The sequence below is a fragment of the Oncorhynchus masou genome, chromosome 5 (assembly GCF_036934945.1).
Source record: "Oncorhynchus masou masou isolate Uvic2021 chromosome 5, UVic_Omas_1.1, whole genome shotgun sequence".
NCBI classification, from domain to species: Eukaryota; Metazoa; Chordata; class Actinopteri; order Salmoniformes; family Salmonidae; genus Oncorhynchus; species Oncorhynchus masou.
In genome coordinates, this window is record NC_088216.1 from 71,446,074 (window position 1) to 71,468,421 (window position 22,348).

Sequence of the window (22,348 nt, forward strand, 5' to 3'; positions counted from 1 at the left end):
AATAGGATATTTGCACAACAAATGTCAGTTATATATGCAGATCTGATATTAACACATTTATGAGCTCATGGTTGTTCCAGAACTACAGGTAAGGAAAACTAGTGTGTCTTTGAGCATGTGTTGGCTACGTTTGAGAGAGGGGCCGTGTGATGTGCTAGGGAGGAGAGTAATTAACCAATTAATTAAGCCAATAAACAAATTAGATAGCAGGACGGTACGCTAATAGACTTCAAAAGGACAGTCTTATTAATTGATTTATTTGCTCAAATAGAAAGACAGTTTGTGCACAATTAGAAAAAACAACAGCCTGTGCAAGATGGGGGGGGGTGCAAAATGCTTGTTGAGTAGCCTCCCCTAGTGGTCATAAATCACACAACAGCATTATATTTTTTTCTGAGATGCAATTTATTTTTGGGATGTTTTTTAAAGATTTCATATATATTCTGTACAAAATTACTCAGTAAAATGTTTATATCCTGTTATTCAGTTTTTGCCCTTGCAAAAATGTACCTTCTCAAGAGGTCAGTAAACCTTCTCAAGCCAAGTGCTAAACAATCAAGCCTTGATACCTTAATCAAATCAATGTATCATGTAATTAGCACAAATCAAGCCTTTACAACGTAAGTTCCAAGAATTCTGGCATGCCAGAATTAGACCTTTAATTATGGTGACGCACCTGTTAATTAGCTAATGTGTTAATTAATGAGATTGTGGGAGTGCCTGTTGAAGCACCTTCAGTAAAAGGAGAAAATAAAGGTTAAAGGCTGAGTAAGCAACCTTGTTCTGAGTGAGAGGCAACACCGAGGTAGCGAGAAAGGAGGTGCGATGAACCCAACTCTCCTCCCTCCCTCTAAAAATCGCAGTCGGCTGATGAAAAATGTTAAGAGAAAGTTTGCTGGCGGAGCGAAGCTACGAGGCGGGTTATATTTTAATAAAGGATAAAATATTGTCCTGTAGTTGTTTATGGGCGAGGGACGCCTCGGCGGAAATGGAGTCCCTAGAGAAAGCAAGAACAAGACGGTTGTCAGGAGTAGTGCAGTATTATCATAAGGAGACGTGTACTTGGAAAACAGAGAAGGAATGGAGGGAAAAAGAGAGGGAGAGGTCTAAGAGAGAGGGAAGAAGAGGGTGAGCTTGAGTTAGATAAAAATGGTGGAAAAAGGGAGATGGTTTGTTCAAGAAGAATGGTAGAAAGTGTAAGCAAAGGGAGCTGAAGACAGGAGAAATGGAAGTGAATGAGGATGAAGTATTGGAGGTGGTAGGTGCGCTGAAGTTATCGGAGACAGAGGTATGCACCGAGGATCAGGAAAAAGCTGAGTCTGACAGTAGGAGTGAAGTTTATGGAAAAAGTGGACTCTTGCCTTTTGGCTGATCCATTTCTGGTTTCACGGTGGGTGAAAAAAGAGTTGGGTAAGGGTAACCAGAAGTGGTCTAGTGATAATTGTTTGTGTTTCTGTTGGTCGCAGGGAGAATGCTCTTAGAGTAAAACGAATGGTGGCAAGAAAAGTGAATTGTTTCATTTTCAAGAAAAGGGCACCAATGAAAGGAGTAATAACTGGGGTAGCAGTAAATATAAAAGTTGACCAGCTGAGGGGAAAGATTCCCGGTGTATGTGATGCTCTTCAATTGATACGACGCAGACAGGGTGGCAAGAGTGGGGAAACAGAAGAGTAATTGCTCTTTTGAGTTTTGAAGTTGAGCCTTTGCCCAACAAAGTGAAGTTAGGATATACAGTTGAAGTCAGAGGTTTACATACACCTCAGCCAAATACATTTAAACTCAGTTTTTCACAATTCCTGACATTTAATCCCAGTAAAAAATCCCTGTCTCAGGTCAGTTAGGATCTCCACTTTATTTTAAGAATGTGAAATATCAGAATAATAGAAGAGAGAATGATTTAATTCAGCTTTTATTTATTTCATCACATTCCCAGTGGGTCAGAAGGTTACATACACTCAATTAGTATTTGGTAGCATTTCCGTTAAATTGTTTAACTTGGGTCAAACATTTCAGGTAGCCTTCCACAAGCGTCACCCTATAAGTTGGGTGAATTTTGTCCCATTCCACCTGACAGAGCTGGTGTAACTGAGTCAGGTTTGTAGGCCTCCTTGCTCGCACGCGCTTTTTCAGTTCTGCCCACAAATTGTCTATGGGATTGAGGTCAGGGCTTTGTGATGGCCATTCCAATACCTTGACTTTGTTGTCCTTAGGCCATTTTGACATAAATCTGGAAGTATGCTTGGAGTCATTGTCCATTTGGAAGACCCATTTGCGACCAAGCTTTAACTGATGTCTTGAGATGTTTATTTATTTCACCTTTATTTAACGAGGTAGGCCAGTTGAGAACAAGTTCTAATTTACAACTGCGACCTGGCCAAGATGAAGCAAAGCAGTGTGACAAAAAACACAGAGTTCCATGTGGGATAAGCAAAAGTACAGTCAATAACACAATAGAAAAATCTGTATACAGTGTGTGCAGATGGAGTAAGGAGGTAAGGCAATAAATAGGCCATAGTAGTGAAGTAGTTACAATTTTGCAAATTAACACTGGAGTAATAGATGTGCAGATGATGATGTGCAAGTAGAAATACCAGTGTGCAAAAGAGCAAAAAAAGTAAATAAAAACAATATGGGGATGAGGTAGGTAGTTCGATGGGCTATTTACAGATGGGCTGTGTATAGCTGCAGCCATCGGTAAGCTGCTCAGATAGCTGATGCTTAAAGTTAGTGAAGGAGATTTCAGACTCCAACTTCAGCAATTTTTTGCAATTCGTTCCAGTCATTGGCAGCAGAGAACTGGATGGAAAAGCGGCACAAGAGGTGCTGGCTTTGGGGATGACCAGTGAGATATGCCTGCTGGAGCGCGTGCTACGGGTGGGTGTTGCTATGGTGACCAGTGAGCTGAGATAAGGCGGAGGCTTACCTAGCAAAGACTTATAGATGACCTGGAGCCAGTGGGTCTTGCGACAAATATGTAGTGAGGGCCAGCTGACGAGAGCAGTGGTGGGTGGTATATGGGGCTTTGGTGACAAAACGGAAGGCAGTGTGATAGACTGCATCCAGTTTGCTGAGTAGAGTGTTGGATGCTATTTTGTAAATGACATCGCCGAAGTCGAGGATCGGTAGGATAGTAGGTTTTACGTGGGTATGTTTGGCAGCGTGAGTGAAGGAGCCTTTGTTGCAAAATAGGAAGCCGATTCTAGATTGAATTTTGGATTGGAGATGCTTAATGTGAGTCTGAAAGGAGAGTTTACAGTCTAGCCAGACACCTACAGTGGGGCAAAAAAGCATTTAGTCAGCCACCAATTGTGCAAGTTCTCCACTTAAAAAGATGAGAGAGGCCTGTACTTTTCATCATAGGTACATTTCAACTATGACAGACAAAATGAGGAAAAAAAATCCCCAAAATTCCATTGTACGATTTTTAATGAATTTATTTGCTAATTATGGTGGAAAATAAGTATTTGGTCAATAACAAAAGTTTATCTCAATACTTTGTGATATACCCTTTGTTGGCAATGACAGAGGTCAAACGTTTTCTGTAAGTCTTCACAAGGTTTTCACACACTGTTGCTGGTATTTTGGCCCATTCCTCCATGCAGATCTCCTCTAAAGCAGTGATGTTTTGGGGCTGTTGCTGGGCAACACCGACTTTCAACTCCCTCCAAAGATTTTCTATGGGGTTGAGATCTGGAGACTGGCTAGGCCACTCCAGGACCTTGAAATGCTTCTTACGAAGCCGCTCCTTCATTGCCCGGTCGGTGTGTTTGGGATCATTGTCATGCTGAAAGACCCAGCCATGTTTCATCTTCAATGCCCTTAAGGTGGTTTTTACTCAAAATCTCACGATACATGGCCCCATTCATTCTTTCCTTTACACGGATCAGTCGTCCTTGTCCCTTTGCAGAAAAACAGCCCCAAAGCATGATGTTTCCACCCCCATGCTTCACAGTAGGTATGGTGTTCTTTGGATGCAACTCAGCATTCTTTGTCCTCCAAACACGACGAGTTGAGTTTTTACCAAAAAGTTCTATTTTGGTTTAATCTGACCATATGACATTCTCCCAATCTTCTTCGGGATCATCCAAATGCTCTCTCGCAAACTTCAGACGGGCCTGGACATGTACTGGCTTAAGCAGAGGGACACTTCTGGCACTGCAGGATTTGAGTCCCTGGCGGCGTAGTGTGTTACTGATGGTAGGCTTTGTTACTTTGGTCCCAGCTCGCTGCAGGTCATTCACTAGGTCCCCCCGTGTGGTTCTGGGATTTTTGCTCACCGTTCTTGTGATCATTTTGACCCCACGGGGTGAGATCTTGCGTGGAGCCCCAGATCGAGGGAGATTATCAGTGGTCTTGTATGTCTTCCATTTCCTAATAATTACTCACACAGTTGATTTCTTCAAACCAAGCAACTTACCTATTGCAGATTCAGTCTTCCCAGCCTGGTGCAGGTCTACAATTTTGTTTCTGGTGTCCTTTGACAGCTCTTTGGTCTTGGCCATAGTGGTGTTTTGAGTGTGACTGTTTGAGGTTGTGGACAGGTGTGTTTTATACTGATAACAAGTTCAAACAGGTGCCATTAATACAGGTAATGAGGGGAGGACAGAGGAGCCTCTTAAAGAATAAGTTACAGGTCTGTGAGAGCCAGAAATCTTACTTGTTTGTAGGTGACCAAATACTTATTTTCCACCATAATTTGCAATTAAATTCATTAAAAATCCTACAATGTGATTTTCTGGATTTTTCCCCTAATTTTGTCTGTCATAGTTGAAGTGTACCTATGATGCAAATTACAGGCCTCTCTCATCTTTTTAAGTGGAAGAACTTGCACAATTTGTGGCTGACTAAATACTTTTTGTCCCACTGTATGTATTTGTAGTTGTGCACATATTCTAAGTCAGGACCATCCAGAGTAGTGATGCTAGTCTGGCGGGCGGGTGCGGGCAGCTATCGGTTGAAGAGCATACATTTAGTTTTACTAGTGTTTAAGAGCAGTTGGAGGCCACGGAAGGAGGGTTGTATGGCATTGAAGCTCATTTGGAGGTTGGTTAACACAGTGTCCAAAAAGGTGCCAGATGTATACAGAATTGTGTTGTCTGTGTAGAGGTGGAACAAGGAATCACCAGCAGCAAGAGCGACATCGTTGATATATATACAGACAAAAGAGTCGGCCCAAGAATTTAACCCTGTGGTACCCGCATAGAGACTGCCAGAGGACCGGACAACAGGCCCTCCGATTTGACACACTGAACTCTATCTGAGAAGTAGTTAGTGAACCAAACGAGGCAGTCATTTGAGATACCAAGGCTGTTGAGTCTGCCGATAAGAATACGGTGATTGACAGAGTCGAAAGCCTTGGGCAGGTCGATGAAGACGGTTGCACAGTACTGTCTTTTATCGATGGCGGTTATGATATCGTTTAGTACCTTGAGTGTGGCTGAGGTGCACAAGTAACCAGCTCGGAAACTGGATTGAACAGCGGAGAAGGTACGGTGGGATTCGAAATGGTCAGTGATCTGTTTGTTAATTAACTTGGCTTTTGAAGATTTTAGAAAGGCAGGGCAGGATGGATATAGGTCTGTAACAGTTTGGGTCTAGAGTGTCACCCCTTTGAAGAGGGGGATGGCCGCGGCAGCTTTCCAATCTTTAGGAATCTCGGATGATATGAAAGAGAGGTTGAACAGACTGGTAATAGGGGTTGCAACAATTGCTGCGGATAATTTTAGAAAGAGAGGGTCCAGGTTGTCTAGAATTACTCATAAGGGGCACGATTTTTTGAAATTTCTCAGAATCATGAAATTTCATTTCAACTTGTATTCATAATGGAATAATGCCTGAGTGTAAGAGGAGTTATATACAGTATAAAGTATATGCCTGTTGTTTGAGTGCTCCAACACCTGTTTGTCTTTTTCCTGGTTAAGCCCTATCATTAGATTCCTGTCATTTTTGTGAAGCAGCCCTCCTACTTATTTTGTTTGCTCAAGCGTGAAGGCCTATTTACAGTGCCTTGCGAAAGTATTCGGCCCCCTTGAACTTTGCGACCTTTTGCCACATTTCAGGCTTCAAACATAAAGATATAAAACTGTATTTTTTTGTGAAGAATCAACAACAAGTGGGACACAATCATGAAGTGGAACGACATTTATTGGATATTTCAAACTTTTTTAACAAATCAAAAACTGAAAAATTGGGCGTGCAAAATTATTCAGCCCCTTTACTTTCAGTGCAGCAAACTCTCTCCATAAGTTCTGTGAGGATCTCTGAATGATCCAATGTTGACCTAAATGACTAATGATGATAAATACAATCCATCTGTGTGTAATCAAGCCTCCGTATAAATGCACCTGCACTGTGATAGTCTCAGAGGTCCGTTAAAAGCGCAGAGAGCATCATGAAGAACAAGGAACACACCAGGCAGGTCCGAGATACTGTTGTGAAGAAGTTTAAAGCCGGATTTGGATACAAAAAGATTTCCCAAGCTTTAAACATCCCAAGGAGCACTGTGCAAGCGATAATATTGAAATGGAAGGAGTATCAGACCACTGCAAATCTACCAAGACCTGGCCGTCCCTCTAAACTTTCAGCTCATACAAGGAGAAGACTGATCAGAGATGCAGCCAAGAGGCCCATGATCACTCTGGATGAACTGCAGAGATCTACAGCTGAGGTGGGAGACTCTGTCCATAGGACAACAATCAGTCGTATATTGCACAAATCTGGCCTTTATGGAAGAGTGGCAAGAAGAAAGCCATTTCTTAAAGATTTCCATAAAAAGTGTTGTTTAAAGTTTGCCACAAGCCACCTGGGAGACACACCAAACATGTGGAAGAAGGTGCTCTGGTCAGATGAAACCAAAATTGAACTTTTTGGCAACAATGCAAATGTTATGTTTGGCGTAAAAGCAACACAGCTCATCAACCACAACACACCATCCCCACTGTCAAACATGGTGGTGGCAGCATCATGGTTTGGGCCTGCTTTTCTTCAGCAGGGACAGGGAAGATGGTTAAAATTGATGGGAAGATGGATGGAGCCAAATACAGGACCATTCTGGAAGAAAACCTGATGGAGTCTGCAAAAGACCTGAGACTGGGACGGAGATTTGTCTTCCAACAAGACAATGATCCAAAACATAAAGCAAAATCTACAATGGAATGGTTCAAAAATAAACATATCCAGGTGTTAGAATGGCCAAGTCAAAGTCCAGACCTGAATCCAATCGAGAATCTGTGGAAAGAACTGAAAACTGCTGTTCACAAATGCTCTCCATCCAACCTCACTGAGCTCGAGCTGTTTTGCAAGGAGGAATGGGAAAGAATTTCAGTCTCTCGATGTGCAAAACTGATAGAGACATACCCCAAGCAACTTACAGCTGTAATCGCAGCAAAAGGTGGCGCTACAAAGTATTAACTTAAGGGGGCTGAATAATTTTGCACGCCCAATTTTTCAGTTTTTGATTTGTTAAAAAAGTTTGAAATATCCAATAAATGTCGTTCCACTTCATGATTGTGTCCCACTTGTTGTTGATTCTTCACAAAAAAATACAGTTTTATATCTTTATGTTTGAAGCCTGAAATGTGGCAAAAGGTCGCAAAGTTCAAGGGGGCCGAATACTTTCGCAAGGCACTGTATTTTACCTTTATTTAACCAGGCAAGTCAGTTAAGAACAAATTCTTATTTTCAATGACAGCCTGGGAACAGTGGGTTAACTGCCTGTGAAGGGGCAGAATGACAGATTTGTAGCTTGTCAGCTCAGGGTTTGAACTTGCAACCTTCCGGTTACTAGTCCAACGCTCTAACCACTAGGCTACCTTGCCGCCCGAAATTATATACTGAATTATATACAGAATATTTGCCTCTTGAGCCAAAAAGCTCCCCTAAATGGACAAAAACATTGTAAAATAATTACATAAGTACATAAGCAGAAGGTTATATTGCAAACGTTTTGTAGCATTAAACTAAGGATTAATCATGCAGTCAAGCCAACACTCAAGTCAACATTTGAGGTAAACATTAGCAACAAAACTTCCATTTGTAGGAATTTGTCAAAGTAATTAAAAAATGTTTAAAGGTTTACAAAAGGTCAGGACAGCTGTTGTAAGCTTATTAGATAAACACCAAAGACCTCTGTGTGAGCTATTTTTTCATGTTACCCTATTTCAATTGTTTGTGCGATTCAGTCCTCTGTTTCTGAAGAAAGTGTTGATAGCACGTCAAAAGCATTTATGGATAAGTCCCTAAAGACCAAGACATCCAGCACAAAGCCAGAGTTAAACCAGCAGAGCGCAGATTACAAAAGGCTGAAATGCGTACCATTAGCCGGCTTAACAGCATTGGAAAGAAGATTAGCTGGCTGCAGTAACACTGAACTGCTATCTATGTAAATGGGATCATCCTTATCATCCAGGTTTTTCTGCACGGAAAGAAGATTACGTTCAGGGACTGTGTCTTATGTACATGTGCAGGTGTGTGTGGTTATATTAGAGGACTTGTGTGTTGAGGAAATTACTTGACATCTTTCATTTGAGGGTGGGGCACTGTGATATCACTCTTAAGGCCTTATAAAAGTCCACTTAGTTCCCCAACAGGACATGCGATCAACCTTCGAGCTCCTGAGGTAGACACCAGGCAATTAACACATTTTGAATTACTTATTCTCCTTTTAATGGAATAGATCTTTGTAGTTATAAGACCTTGGTAGTGGGAAAACCTTGGTAGTGGGGATTATACTAAAACAAATTGGTTATCAAATAAAATGAACACAATGAGGTCGAATGCTCGCCCCGTGGAGCTCCAGGAGGGATTCTACATCCCTATCGCGCTGGATACCAACAACATCACTTCACTCAGCCCCTTCCTGGTTCCTCAGGACCACCTGGCAGGCAGTGCTATCTTCTATGGCATGTCATTTTTCATGTTCTTCCTATTTGTTGCCGGCACTGCTATCAACGTCCTTACCATCGTGTGTACTATCCAGTTCAAGAAGCTGCGATCCCATCTCAACTACATTCTGGTGAACTTGGCAATAGCTAACCTGCTGGTGTCCATGTTTGGATCCTCCACTGCCAGCTTGTCCTTTGCCTACAGATACTTTATCATGGGATCGGTTGCATGCCAGATTGAGGGATTTACAGCTACTCTTGGCGGTAAGGAAAATATTTAGACTACAAATACTACAACTATGAGCACAATTGCATCTGAACATATTTTTTATTGTCTATTAATATACAAGCTTAATATGTACAATTTGAAATTAATGTATTGGTGTCACATTTCTTTTCATTTAGTCATTTCACATCTATTTTGACAGTTTGTATGCTTCAATCCTTTGGTAAATTGATCATCTGTAGCAGTGCTTTAGCAATCCCCATAGTAAAAAGGATATTCACATCTCCCTATAAACCATTCATGTATGTGCTTTTATTTTCATTGCAGGTATGGTGAGCTTATGGTCTCTTTCAGTCGTGGCGTTTGAAAGATGGTTGGTTATTTGTAAACCAGTCGGTAACTTTCAATTCAAGAGCACACATGCAATAATCGGCTGTGCAATCACTTGGGTGTTTGGGTTGGCTGCCAGTCTTCCCCCTCTGTTTGGCTGGAGTAGGTCAGTGTCATTTTCACTCCTATCTCTCTGTCTCTTTCTCTCTCTGTGTGTAGAAACACCTCACATACGCAAGTTCCCAGACACACACACAAATAATTTTGGTTTGTACATGTGATACAACACTTGTGCAACACTGTTCTTGAATTTGAAGGTGAGGACTGTGATCCGTTCTCTTCCCCAGATACATTCCAGAAGGTCTCCAGTGCTCCTGTGGACCAGACTGGTACACCACAAACAACAAATACAACAATGAGTCCTATGTGATGTTCCTCTTCTTCTTCTGCTTCGGAGTCCCATTCAGTGTCATTGTTTTCTGCTATGCCCAGCTGCTCTTCATGATGAAGGCGGTACGTTAAAGTTACACAGAGGAAGAGATCCTTTGAATTAGTTGCTCCATGATAACATGGGCATTGTTTATCACTGGGAAACAATACATAGAAAACAATGTGGTCACAGAAGTTTTTTTGGAAAGTTTATTGTCATATAGCAGCACATATTTAGTTACAATACAAGGATTAACATAAAATATAATATGGTAATCTAAGTAATTTCGAGTGGAATTAGCTAAATGTATACGAAAAAGCCTACATGAAAAAGGGTTCAAAGGAAAGGTAGGACAAGAAACATTTCAAAAACACTAACCACCATCTTCATGAATTACAATCAACCTAGAGACATTCTAAATTGAGAACATGCTTTCTTCTGCTTATTTTGGAATCTATCCATGTCATAGTGATTATTAGTGGAAGCCTTTGGGATGAGATACTGACATCAGTAGTCTGTTACAACAGCACTGGAATCATGCCCTCTTTATCTCCCCACACAGGCTGCCGCGGCACAGGCAGACTCTGCCTCCACCCAGAAGGCAGAGAAGGAGGTCACCAAGATGGTGGTGGTGATGGTGGTGGGCTTCCTAGTGTGCTGGATGCCCTATGCCTCCTTTGCTGTCTGGGTTGTACAAAACCGCGGTGCACCCTTTGATCTCCGATTGGCCACCATACCTTCCTGCTTCTCCAAGGCCTCCACAGTCTACAACCCTCTCATCTATGTCTTCATGAATAAGCTGGTATGTTTATAGTTTTTAAGTGTCAGGTTGAATGGTTACCGTAATACCGTAAATAACTTTTCCTTATTTAGTCACATGATCGTTTTCATAAGATAATTTTCCCCATCAGTGATTGTCTTCCTCCTCACTTTCAGTTCCGCTCATGCATGATGAATTTGCTGGGATTAAAGTCCGGGGATGATGAGGAAGCATCATCAACATCCTCGGTCACTCAAGTGTCTTCTGCTGGTTAAAGAGGGCGTCTCTATTTTTATTTTACTTGCTAAACTGTTGCTACTGTATGATCATTTGTATATTGTAAATAATATTGAATGTGCACTAAACAGGACGTTTTGTCCTTGAAGGAGTTGTCAAAAATATGTGGTATGATAATCTTATAAGAGTAGCTATAACAATTTAAATGCATTAAAGAGAGATGAGAATAAATGCACACAAAAAGTATATATTTTTTAACTCATTTATTGGTTTGGGTGTTTGTGTCGCTATACTCACTTTACATAGGGTGCATTATGATGCATTGCTTCAACGTGGTTCAAAACAAGACAATAAAACACAAAAGGTACATTTTCAATGTTTAAGTGGGCAAATACACTTTACATAGGTCTATAAGTTGGTAGCCAGAAAATTAGTATTACAATTTGGACTTCAGTAGCAGCACAGCAGTTCTAAATAGTTGCCAACAATCTTGAATTCATATATCATCATATACATCATATCATACAGTAAAAAAAAGGTGCTATCAAGAACCTTAAATGGATCTTCAGCTCTGCCCTAGGATAACACTTTGTAGAACCCTTTTGGGTTCCATGTTGAACCCTTTCGACAGAGGGCTCTACATGGAACCCTAAAGGTGTATATCTGGAACCAGAAAGGGTTTTCCTATAGGGATAGCCAAAGAGACATTTTGGAACTCTTTTGTCTATGAATGTACTATATAATGCATCGTGTAGTGTGACTATATTATATTACACATTATATGTTCCACAATCCTACAATGTCACATTTTTTCAGGGAGTAGGTTTCACAATACTGCACTAAGACTGAGACACACGTGCTGAAAAATAAAAGGGTATTGATAGCAATTGTAATTTCCTGAACACTATTATTTACAATCATATGGCTTAGATTGGTAAGAGAACTTGCTTAGACTAGTGCTGAGAACTTAATGCTACATAGAACATGGAGATGAACAGGATTTATGGTGAGAAAACTGGGGAAGCCCATCAACATATGTTAACAGTTTAACACAAATTTATTGTATTCTAATGATCTGTTTCACCAAAGTCTACAATCTCATTGGATTACATAATCAGTCCATGTTTGTGAACATTAGATAAAGGTCAAGTTTAAGTTGAAACTTTTTCTTCGTCTCAAAATGTGCATTAGCCAATTAAAATTGTTGACGTACAGTAGATGCACTTGATCAAACGTTACACGTTAGTTGTTCCCATTAGATAACCTGACACATTTAGCCCTATGCTAACCTGCACAGCTGGCCGTGATTATATCCCCGTGACAAATTCCATATGGGAAAATTATATTTGTTGATGTAGTTGGACGTGATCAAAGAGATATAGGGCCCTAGTGCCCAAAAACCTGTTTTAGCATGGGCGGCGCCATTGAGGACTTTCACCATGTTTTAAGTTGTCAACTGGGTGGGACTTCCAATAGGTTAAGGAAGGATAATATAATTCCATCCAGGTCACAAGGACGGATCAGCAAATTAATTATATTCGTGAGGAAACATTCCATAATTGCAGGTAGCAGCAAATTGCCAACCTTGGCTTTATACCTATTCAAACAACACACTCTAGGTGGCAGTGTGAACCCTTGCAGTTTGTTTGCCAACTCATAGAAGAAGTAAAAGAAGAAAACAGACTACTTCAAAATGGGGATGCTTTAGTGGCGCTGCCCATGCTCTCACAGAAACCATCATGGGACAGATACAAAGATGCAATGTCGATCTAAGTCTGTAGATGTAATTCAACACTTGTTCATGAAAGCATCCTGAACAGAAGTCCAATGGCATGTTCTGATAATCAAAGCAACTAGATCACGTGTGTTTGACTGACTGTTCAAATTACAGGAGGCTGCTGAGGGGAGGAAGTTATGATATTTTATATTTTGATACCATTCCACTGATTACACTCCAGCCATTACCACTAGCCCGTCCTCTGCAATTATAGTACCACCAACCTCATAACCCCCTCGTTATTGCCACAGATTGTTCAAATCCCACCAAATCTTGAAAATGTAGATTAAGAATACATTTCACAAGGAGCTGCATTTTGCATTATTTTCCATAGAACGCATAGACCCTCGTTGATTATTGCTTACATTTATTACGTAGACGTGTAGGCCGACACATATATTTACAACATTTTATATGCATTATTATAATCATTCACTTGGTCACAAATGCATTATTTGAATCGAGCATCGAGGACCAGCAGTGAACAGTGTTTTCCTCAACAAAATACTTGTTTTGGAGTCAACCGCGCTAGACCTCGTTAATCTCTTTTCCGTAAAAGCACATGGATGTGTGTGTGAAATGGATGAGCAAAAACATGGTATTTTGTCAGTATGTGAAAACGTGCATTTTTTAAATTTTGTCTAACGTTAGTAGCTAGTAGCCTAGTCAAGGATGCGTCTTTCAATTATTTGTACTCTACACTTGAAACAGACCATGTGGAACAAAAGTAAACGTTGAATTTGGAGGTTTAAAATATCTCTCTGATGGCCAAGTTGCCCTATTTTCCAGAAATGCCATTGGTTGGTGGATATAAAGTCGAAGATCTTTCATAGGCTGATGCAGAATTTGTTACAGGAATTATTCACTGCCACCTACTCAGATTAGTAAATATAGACAAACCTTGTATTAAATATGTTGAATTTGTTCCTTTTAAACAAAGTCACATCTTCAATGTTTTATCCACTATCAGAAGAAATAAAAATAAAAAAATAAGTTGGGCACCACCTACTACTGGAGATGCTACAGCTATTACCAATGTGCTATTGTGAGAATGATTTTTGAGCGACCTCCACTTAAAAACGAATTAGAATTACTGTTGCTATCGAAGTCATTCAAAAGGGTAGGTTTAGCAGAGCAAATGAAATGTGACCATACTGTATTAATTGATGTATTATCAATGATGCTATTTAGGACTATATAGCATTTGCAAAGTCATCAACAGCTATTGTTTCAATTCAACCTCGGATTCAACTAAAATAGACCATACATAGGCCCAAGGTTTCAAGCACTGGTTGATTTCAAGAGTAATGATATTAAGTGATGTTGAATTGTGTTTGGTTGCCGACACAACCAAGGAGATATATCTTCTGCTTGGATAGTTCCATCTGTGCCACTCACCTAGTCTGACTTTAATTCCAGTTTGATATGTTGGATTCACATGTCCATCTCAACCAAAAATCAAGGTTAAAGAATAGGACTAAATCAAATCAAACTTTATTTAAAGTGCATTTAAAGTTTGATTTAATTTGATTTAGTTGGTTTTTGGTTGAGATGGAGACGTGAATCCAACATATCAATGATTAATTTGTGGACAAACTGGAATTAAAGCCACACAGTGACACAAATGGAACTAAGCAGAAGACAAATCTCCTTCAAGTGTTGAAATTTGAATGTATTGACAACCAAACAAAATTCTGTATCACTTATAAAATACAATAAATTGCCTATTAACTTGTCAAGAAGTTAACAGGAGTACGAGCAATGATGTCGGGGATACGCCAAATATTATTTTGTATTTTTTTTTTATAAATTACTAAATATAAAATAAAAAACATTTGTAAAAACAAAAATACATTCACATTTTCAATCAGTCCATTTATATTTTCCAACAGGGTTATAGATTTGGGTGCGTTTTTTTTCTTAACTGGGTAGCCTCGTTTCACTGCCAAAAATAAAATTAAACCATCTGGTGTTCAGTGAAATAACAACACAATGTCAAACACAGGTAGCCAAGTCAAATAATTAACCTCAAATTAACCATTACTCTCTCGCGGGAATTCCACTAACGGTCAGTATGTAGCGACCTATCTGGGTGATGTTTTTTCTCGCCTGAATGATCTGAATCTAGGATTACAGGGATTCTCCGCAACTATATTCAATGTACGGGACAAAATTGAGGCTATGATTAAGAAGTTGGAGCTCTTCTCTGTCTGCATTAGCAAGGGCAACACACAGGTCTTTCCATCATTGTATGATTTTTTGTGTATATAGCGAAGCACCTGAGTGAGTTCAGTGCACAATTACACAGGTAATTTCCCAAAACGGATGACACAAACAACTGGATACGTTATCCCTCTCATGCCCTGCCTCCAGTCCACTTACCGATATCTGAACAAGAGACCCTCATCAAAATTGCAACAAGTGGTTCTGTGAAAATATAATTTAATCAGAAACCACTGACAGATTTCTGGATTGGGCTGCGCTCGGAGTATCCTGCCTTGGAAAATTGTTATGTTAAGACACTGATGCCCTTTGCAACCACGTACCAATTTGAGAGTGGATTCTCGGCCCTCACTAGCATGAAAACTAAATACAGGCACAGACTGAGTGTGGAAAATTATTTAAGACTGAGACTCTCTCCAATACAATACAACATTGCAGCGTTATGTGCATCCTTTCAAGAACACTCTTCTCATTAACCTGTGGTGAGTTATTCACAATTTTCGATGAACAAATAAAGTTTTATAAGTAAGATGGCTAATTGAAGAGCAAAGTTATTGATTATTATTTATGGCCTGGTCCTATAAGAGCTCTCTGTCACTTCCCACGAGCCGGGTTGTGACAAAAACTCACACTCATTCTTATGTTTAATAAATTTATTGAAAATGGTGTGTGTGGCAGGCTTACAATGATGGCAAAAACAACATTTGAGAGTGCGCTGACCTTGGTGCTACAGGAGGTATGCAGCTGGAGGTTAAATGTTTGAAAGGGGTACGGGACTATAAAAGGTTTGGGAACCACTGCTCTAAAGCGGTGAGTCCCCCACGGGACAGTTGAGCTAACGTAGGCTAATATGATTAACATGAGGTTGTAAGTAACAAGAACATTTCCTAGGACACAGACATATCTGACAGAAAGCTTACATTATTGTTAATCTTACTGCACTGTCCAATTTACAGTAGCTATTACAGTGAAAGAATACCCTAATGTTGTTTGAGGAGAGTGCAGAGTTATGAACTTGAAAATGTATTAATAAATCAATTATGCACATTTGGACAGTCCTCATACAAAATGGTAAACAGAAATGCAATGATTCATTGGATCAGTCGATTGCGCATACATTGCTGCCATCTAGTGGCCAAAATCTACATTGTGCCTGGGCTGGAATAAGAAACTCAGCAAAAAAATAAACATCCCTTTTTCAGGACTCTGTCTTTCAAAGATAATTTGTAAAAATCCAAGTAACTTCACAGATCTTAATTGTAAAGGATTTAAACACTGTTTCCCATGCTTGTTCAATGAACCATAATCGATTAATGAACATGCACCTGTGGAACAGTCGTTAAGACACTAACCGCTTACAGATGGTAGGCAATTAAGGTCACAGTTATGAAAACTTAGGACACTAAAGAGGCCTTTCTACTGACTCTGAAAACACCAAAAGAAAGATGTCCAGAGTCCCTGCTTATCTGCGTGAACGTGCCTTAGGCATGCTGCAAGGAGGCATGAGGATGCAGATGTGGCCAGGGCAATAAATTGCAATGTCCGTACTGTGAGAAGGCTAAGACAGCGCTACATGGAGACAGGACGGACAGTTGATCGTCCTCACAGTGGCAGACCATGTGTAACAACACCTGCACAGGATCGGTGCATCCAAACATCACACCAGCAGGACAGGTACAGGATGGCAACAGCAACTGCCTGAGTTACACCAGGAATGCACAATCCCTAAATCAGTGCTCAGACTGTCCGCAATAGGCTGAGAGAGGCTGGACTGAGTACTTGTAGGCCTGTGGCTTTTCACTGACGAGTCGTGGTTTTGTCTCACCAGGAGTGATGGTTGGATTAGCATTTATCGTTGAAGGAATGAGCGTTACACTGAGACCTGTACTCTGGAATGGGATAGATTTGGAGTTGGAGGGTCCGTCATGATCTGGGGCGGTGTGTCACAGCATCATCGGACTGAACTTGTTGTCATTGCAGGCAATCTCAACGCTGTGCATTACAGGGAAGACATCCTCCCTCATGTGGTACCCTTCCTGCAGGCTCACCCTAACATGACCCTCCAGCATGACAATTCCACCAGCCATACTGCTCATTCTGTGCGTGATTTCCTGCAAGACAGGAATGTCAGTGTTCTGCCATGGTCAGTGAAGAGCCCGGATCTCAATTCCACTGAGCACGTCTGGGACGAAGGCTAGGGCCATTCCCCCCAGAAATGTCCGGGAACTTGCAGGTGCCTTGGTGGAAGAATGAGGTAACATCTCACAGAAAGAACTGGCCAATCTGGTGTAGTCCATGAGGAGGAGATGCACTGCAGTACCGGTACCCCCTGTATATTGCCCCGCTATTGTTATTCACATTTCCTCTTAATTATTTGTTTTTCTTATCTGACTTTTCCCTGAATTATTTTTTTTTAGGTATTTTCTTAAAACTGCATCGTTGGTTAAAGGCTTATAAGTAATTATTCACTGTAAGGTCTACACCTGTTGTATTCAGCATTTCACTGTAAGGTCTACACCTGTTGTATTCGGCGCATGTGACAAATACAATTTGATTTGATTTGTAAAAGCGTTACATGGTCGATGCCCATATCATTGCATATTGCAGAAAATACAAGAGAGTTCAGCGGCCTTGCTTTAACAAAGTTAACCATTTTCACTGTAGTGTCCAAAAAGTCTTTCAAGCTGTCAGGCATTCCCTTGGCAGCAAGAGCCTCTCGCTGGATGCTGCAGTGTAACCTAGTGGCATCGGGAGCAACTGCTTGCACGCACGTTACCACTCCATTATGTCTCCCTGTCATGACTTTTTGCCATCAGTACAGATACCAACACATCTTGACCACCAAAGTCTGTTTGATGTCACAGAGCTGTCCAGTACTTTAAAAATATCCTCTCCTGTTGTCCTGGTTTCCAGTGGTTTGCAGAAGAGGATGTCGTCCTTAATTGACCCCCCATAAACATAATGGACATATACCAGGAGCTGTGCCAGGCCCGCCACGTCTGTTGACTCATCCAGCTGTAACGCATAGAATTCACTGGCTTGTATGCGAAGCAGTAATTGCTTCAAAACATCTCCTGCCATGTCACTGATGTGTCGTGAAACAGTGTTGCTTGATGAAGACATTGCCTGTATAGTTTTTTTTCACCTTTTCCCCAGTATTGTCCCAGCCATATCCGCGACAGCAGGAAGAATTAAGTCCTCCACAATAGTATGTGGCTTGCCTGGCCTAGCCACTCGGTATCTCACCATATAAGACGCTTCTAGCCCCGACTTATTAATTAATGGTATCTGTTGCTTTTATACATGTCTTATCACTCGAAAGTCATCTTAATTCTCACTCAAAAACCTCCCGTGGCTTACTTTTCAAATTGACTGTTTTGTTTCTAAATGTATGCACAAGAGTGAGATAGCACTTTTGCACATATAACACACTGTGGCAGAGGAAAGACATTACTCCCAATATAAGTGAACCCCAAATCAATGTAGTTCTCATCATATTTGCGCCTCTTCGACGGTCCAACGTCCCTATCTGTTGTTTGGTGCTTTCCCGGGTAAGGGGGCAGTAGCTCTTCAGCTGCATCAGATTCACATATGTCAGTGTCCATGCTAGCTGGGCTAACAACAAATGTAAAATTACTGATGCTAGCATTGTATGTGCTCGTGGAGGCAGAACAACTTCTGTTGTTGACAGGTGCAAGTGTGGTACTGCTGGTAGAGCTGGTATGTGTCTCTATGGACACGGGCCTGTCTTTTTTTTAACCATTTATCTATTTTCGAGCAAACGGAATAAGCAGCAGCTACGTTTCGCTACATTAGTTGAATGCCCACGAGAGAGTAACAGTTAATGTGATATGATGTTAATTATTTGACTAGGCTACCTGTACAACATTGTGTTGTTATTTAGCTGAACATTAGATGGTTTGATTTTATTTTTGGCAGTGAAACGAGGCTACTCAGGGGGGGAAAAACCTCATCTAAATGTATTGCCCAGTTGGAAAATATAAATAGACTGTTTGAAAATGTGAAGATGTTTTATTTTTTACAAAAAAAAAACTAAATATACAGTGGGGCAAAAAGGTTTTTAGTCAGCCACCAATTGTGCAAGTTCTCCCACTTAAAAAGATGAGAGAGGCCTGTAATATTCATCATAGGTACACTTCAACTATGACAGACAAATTGAGGAAAAAAAATACAGAAAATCACATTGTAGGATTTTTAATGAAGTTATTTACAAATTATGGTGAGTATAAATGTATTTCCTTTCCTATAAAGTACATTCCTTTCCTGAGTGGTATGAGTGGTACAGATGAACGTGGTGCCTTCAGGCATTTGGAAATTGCTCCCAAGGATGAACCAGACTTGTGGAGGTCTACACAAGTCTTTTGATTTTCCCATGATGTCAAGCAAAGAGGCACTGAGTTTGAAGGTAGGCCTTGAAATACATCCATAGGTACACCTCCAATTGACTCAAATTATGTCAGTTAGCCTATCAGTAGCTTCTAATGCCATGACATCATTTTCCAAGTTGTTTAAAGGCACAGTCAACTTAGTGTATGTAAACTTCTGACCCACTGGAATTGTGATACAGTGAATTATAAGTGAAATAATCTGTCTGTAAACAAATGTTGGAAAAACTACTTGTGTCATGCATAGAGTAGATGTCCTAACCGACTTGCCAAAGCTATAGTTTGTTAACAAGAAAATTGTGGAGTGGTTGAAAAACGAGTTTTAATGACTCCAACCTAAGTTAATGTAAACTTCCGACTTCAACTGTAAATATATATATATACTGTATATATAGCAATGCAGTCGGGGTACGCCAAATAAAATGTGATTCACATTTAATATATATATATATATATAGACAGTATAGTATACTATATATATATATATATTTATATATATATATTGTATTATTGTAATATATATATATATTAAATGTGAATCACATTGCTCATAACCCAGTTTGGTAATTCCTGCTGTAGAGGTTAACCGCTAGGCTGTCTGCCGCCCTAAACAGGTAGCATTACCTGTTAAACCATTATCTTCATGCTTCCTTTACAGTAAAAAACTCATGGTGTGGCCTGCACTTTAATTACTCTTAGTCCTTAATTACTTAATTAGTCCTTATCAGTTCTCAGTCCCTAATTAAACATTTGCATGCAGCCACAGGTGTGTAGACTACAGTATAGATTTCAAGAGGGAAGAACATAGGATCATACATCCCTCATTAGGTATATATTGTTAAGGGATAAAATAGTCTATGTTTAGCCTAATGAATGAGGCTATTTCAATTCTATTATGATGAAAAAAAATATATATATATATTATGTAAGCTACTGCAGAATCTGTAATTTTTTAAAATTACAAATAAATATATATATATATATTTAAATATATATATATATTTATATATAAATATATATATATATATACCTTGATATAGATGGTTATGGAGGATATTCCTTCCTTCCAGAACAACAACAACACAATGATTATAAATCATTATAGTTGTTCATAAATTAATATGCTAAATAAAACAATAACAACAAATTAGGCTATGACATCAATATTAATACCAGTAATAACACCAAAAGTAGTATGAAGGAAATTAAATCATGAAATAGTGTAAAAACATTTTTTTTCTTTTTAACTAGGCAAGTCAGTTAAGAACATGTTCTTATTTTCAGTGACGGTCTAGGAACAGTGGGTTAACTGCCTTGTTCAGGGGCAGAATGACATATTTTTACCTTGTCGGTTCAGTGATTCGATCTTCTAACCTTTCGGTTACTAGTTCAACACTTTAACCACTAGGCTAAATGAATTCAAGGCCACACAAATACAATTTGCAACTCTTGTATATATCACACAACTAACACGATTAAAAGTCAATTCATTCACAGTATATTCCTGTACATTAGTCATTCAATACCAAAATCCCAATTTACACAAGAGCATTATTTTCTTGAAGAAAATCCGAGTTCTGCTAGTGGTGAACTTTTACCAATCATGAATAGTTCAAAACTAGCGGAATTCTAGACTTACCCATGAAGCAATGCAGCATTTTACAGAGGAGCATGATTAGGAGATTGCAGGTAGGCTTTATAAGAATTGGACTAGGCTACAATCAAAGCCAAGTTCTTTCAATTGAATGGTTCAGTTGTGTTCTAGCCTAATACATTTTGCGCATAAAAGTAGGATCATCTGTCAACCATCAAACAGTCAAATAGTTAAGAATAGTGAAAATAGAACCAAAAGACAGCACATAAATCAAAACACTGAGAGAGAGGTTTCACGTCGACAAACTGTTCTTGCACATCATCATGTTTGCTGCCTCCATCCTCCACTATTCTTGGAGATCTTCTCAAGGCTGTTAGTTAAACGTCACATTCAACAGCTGTAGGAAAAGGAAAAAGATACCAGGAGCTAAATAAAACCCTTAATTTAACCTTCAGGTTTACTACTGTCAGGGATTAAACTTGACTCCCTTCAGGTTTTTGGATAAACTCTGCTTCCCCAAAATGAACCATCAATCAGGAGAGATTAGGGCGTTTCTGACTGCACTCCTGACAACACTAATTAGACTTTCATAGGTAACATCCTGCGGAACCCCACTTGTCCGAATAAGCTGCTTTAGTCAGAAGACAAATCCGACTAACCCAGATATCAGATAACTGGCCATTTGGCATGTTACATATAATAGGCCTAATAATTTTTAGGGTGGCATTCTTTTTCACTATACTGTACATTCAACAGTTTAACTACAAAAATGTACTTCTAAAGAGATATTGATTTTAATAAAGTCAGTGTTTCCGATGCATTTCAGATGCACTTTTGTCATCAGTTATCATTCATTGAATTATGATGGATATGAGGTACTGTCAATCTGTAGAATGATAGAGTGATGGTGCTCCACCCCCCCCCCCCCCAATGTGGAAAATAGCAGATAAAATTAAATAAATCATCTGAGACAGCCAAAAATACTTTTTTAAATTTACATTTTACTTATCAACCATTCTAGCTCCAATAGGGCCTTGTGGGCCTACATGGCCTGTTGGCACATGGATTTCTCTCGACACTATTTTTCCTGTTGTAATCAGTGTAATCAGTCATCATACATATTTCTCTTGACAACATTTAATTTTTTTAAGTTACACATTTAAAACCTCTTACCCTAATGCCATTCAACTGACCTATCTGGGCCTCGGTTACAGCAGCATGGCATTTAAATTACTTTTAACCTTCTCTGCCACCAAAGCCCTCTCAGACAAGATTATGGGCCTCTGAAATCCACCCAACTTAGTTGTTGGTGGTAATTAACAGTTAAGAAAAGACAGTCCAGCCCATGCCATGGTACAAATTATACCATGGCCCCAGTGCCAACCGTGCCCTAATTCCTCCAAGGCCATAATCCTTTCAAAAGACCCAAAGGATGGTATATAAACCCTAGGATAGTTGAGAAGCATGGCTTGGACTTCAGCAG

General features: G+C 39.8%; 1 protein-coding gene across 2 annotated transcripts; it reads left to right on the forward strand.

Annotated features, from left to right (window-relative positions):
• Window positions 1–1,080: 1,080 nt before the first annotated feature.
• Window positions 1,081–10,903, forward strand: opn1sw2 (opsin 1 (cone pigments), short-wave-sensitive 2). Of its 2 annotated transcripts, XM_064966666.1 has the most exons (6): window positions 1,081–1,104; window positions 8,792–9,146; window positions 9,436–9,604; window positions 9,786–9,951; window positions 10,431–10,670; window positions 10,805–10,903. In XM_064966666.1, exons 1-6 carry the CDS (start codon window positions 1,081–1,083, stop codon window positions 10,901–10,903), a joined length of 1,053 nt encoding a protein of 350 aa, XP_064822738.1. The 2 variants fall into 2 exon arrangements, with proteins under 2 accessions (XP_064822738.1, XP_064822737.1); XM_064966665.1 differs by lacking the exon at window positions 1,081–1,104 and having other exon boundaries at window positions 8,756–9,146.
• Window positions 10,904–22,348: the final 11,445 nt, after the last annotated feature.

Coding starts and splice junctions, on each gene's coding strand:
- opn1sw2 (XM_064966665.1), top strand. CDS start 8,756: ATGAACACAATGAGGTCGAATGCTCGCCCCGTGGAGCTCCAGGAGGGA. Junction 9,605..9,785: donor CCTCTGTTTGGCTGGAGTAG/GTCAGTGTCATT, acceptor TCTCTTCCCCAG/ATACATTCCAGAAGGTCTCC. Junction 10,671..10,804: donor ATGTCTTCATGAATAAGCTG/GTATGTTTATAG, acceptor CCTCACTTTCAG/TTCCGCTCATGCATGATGAA.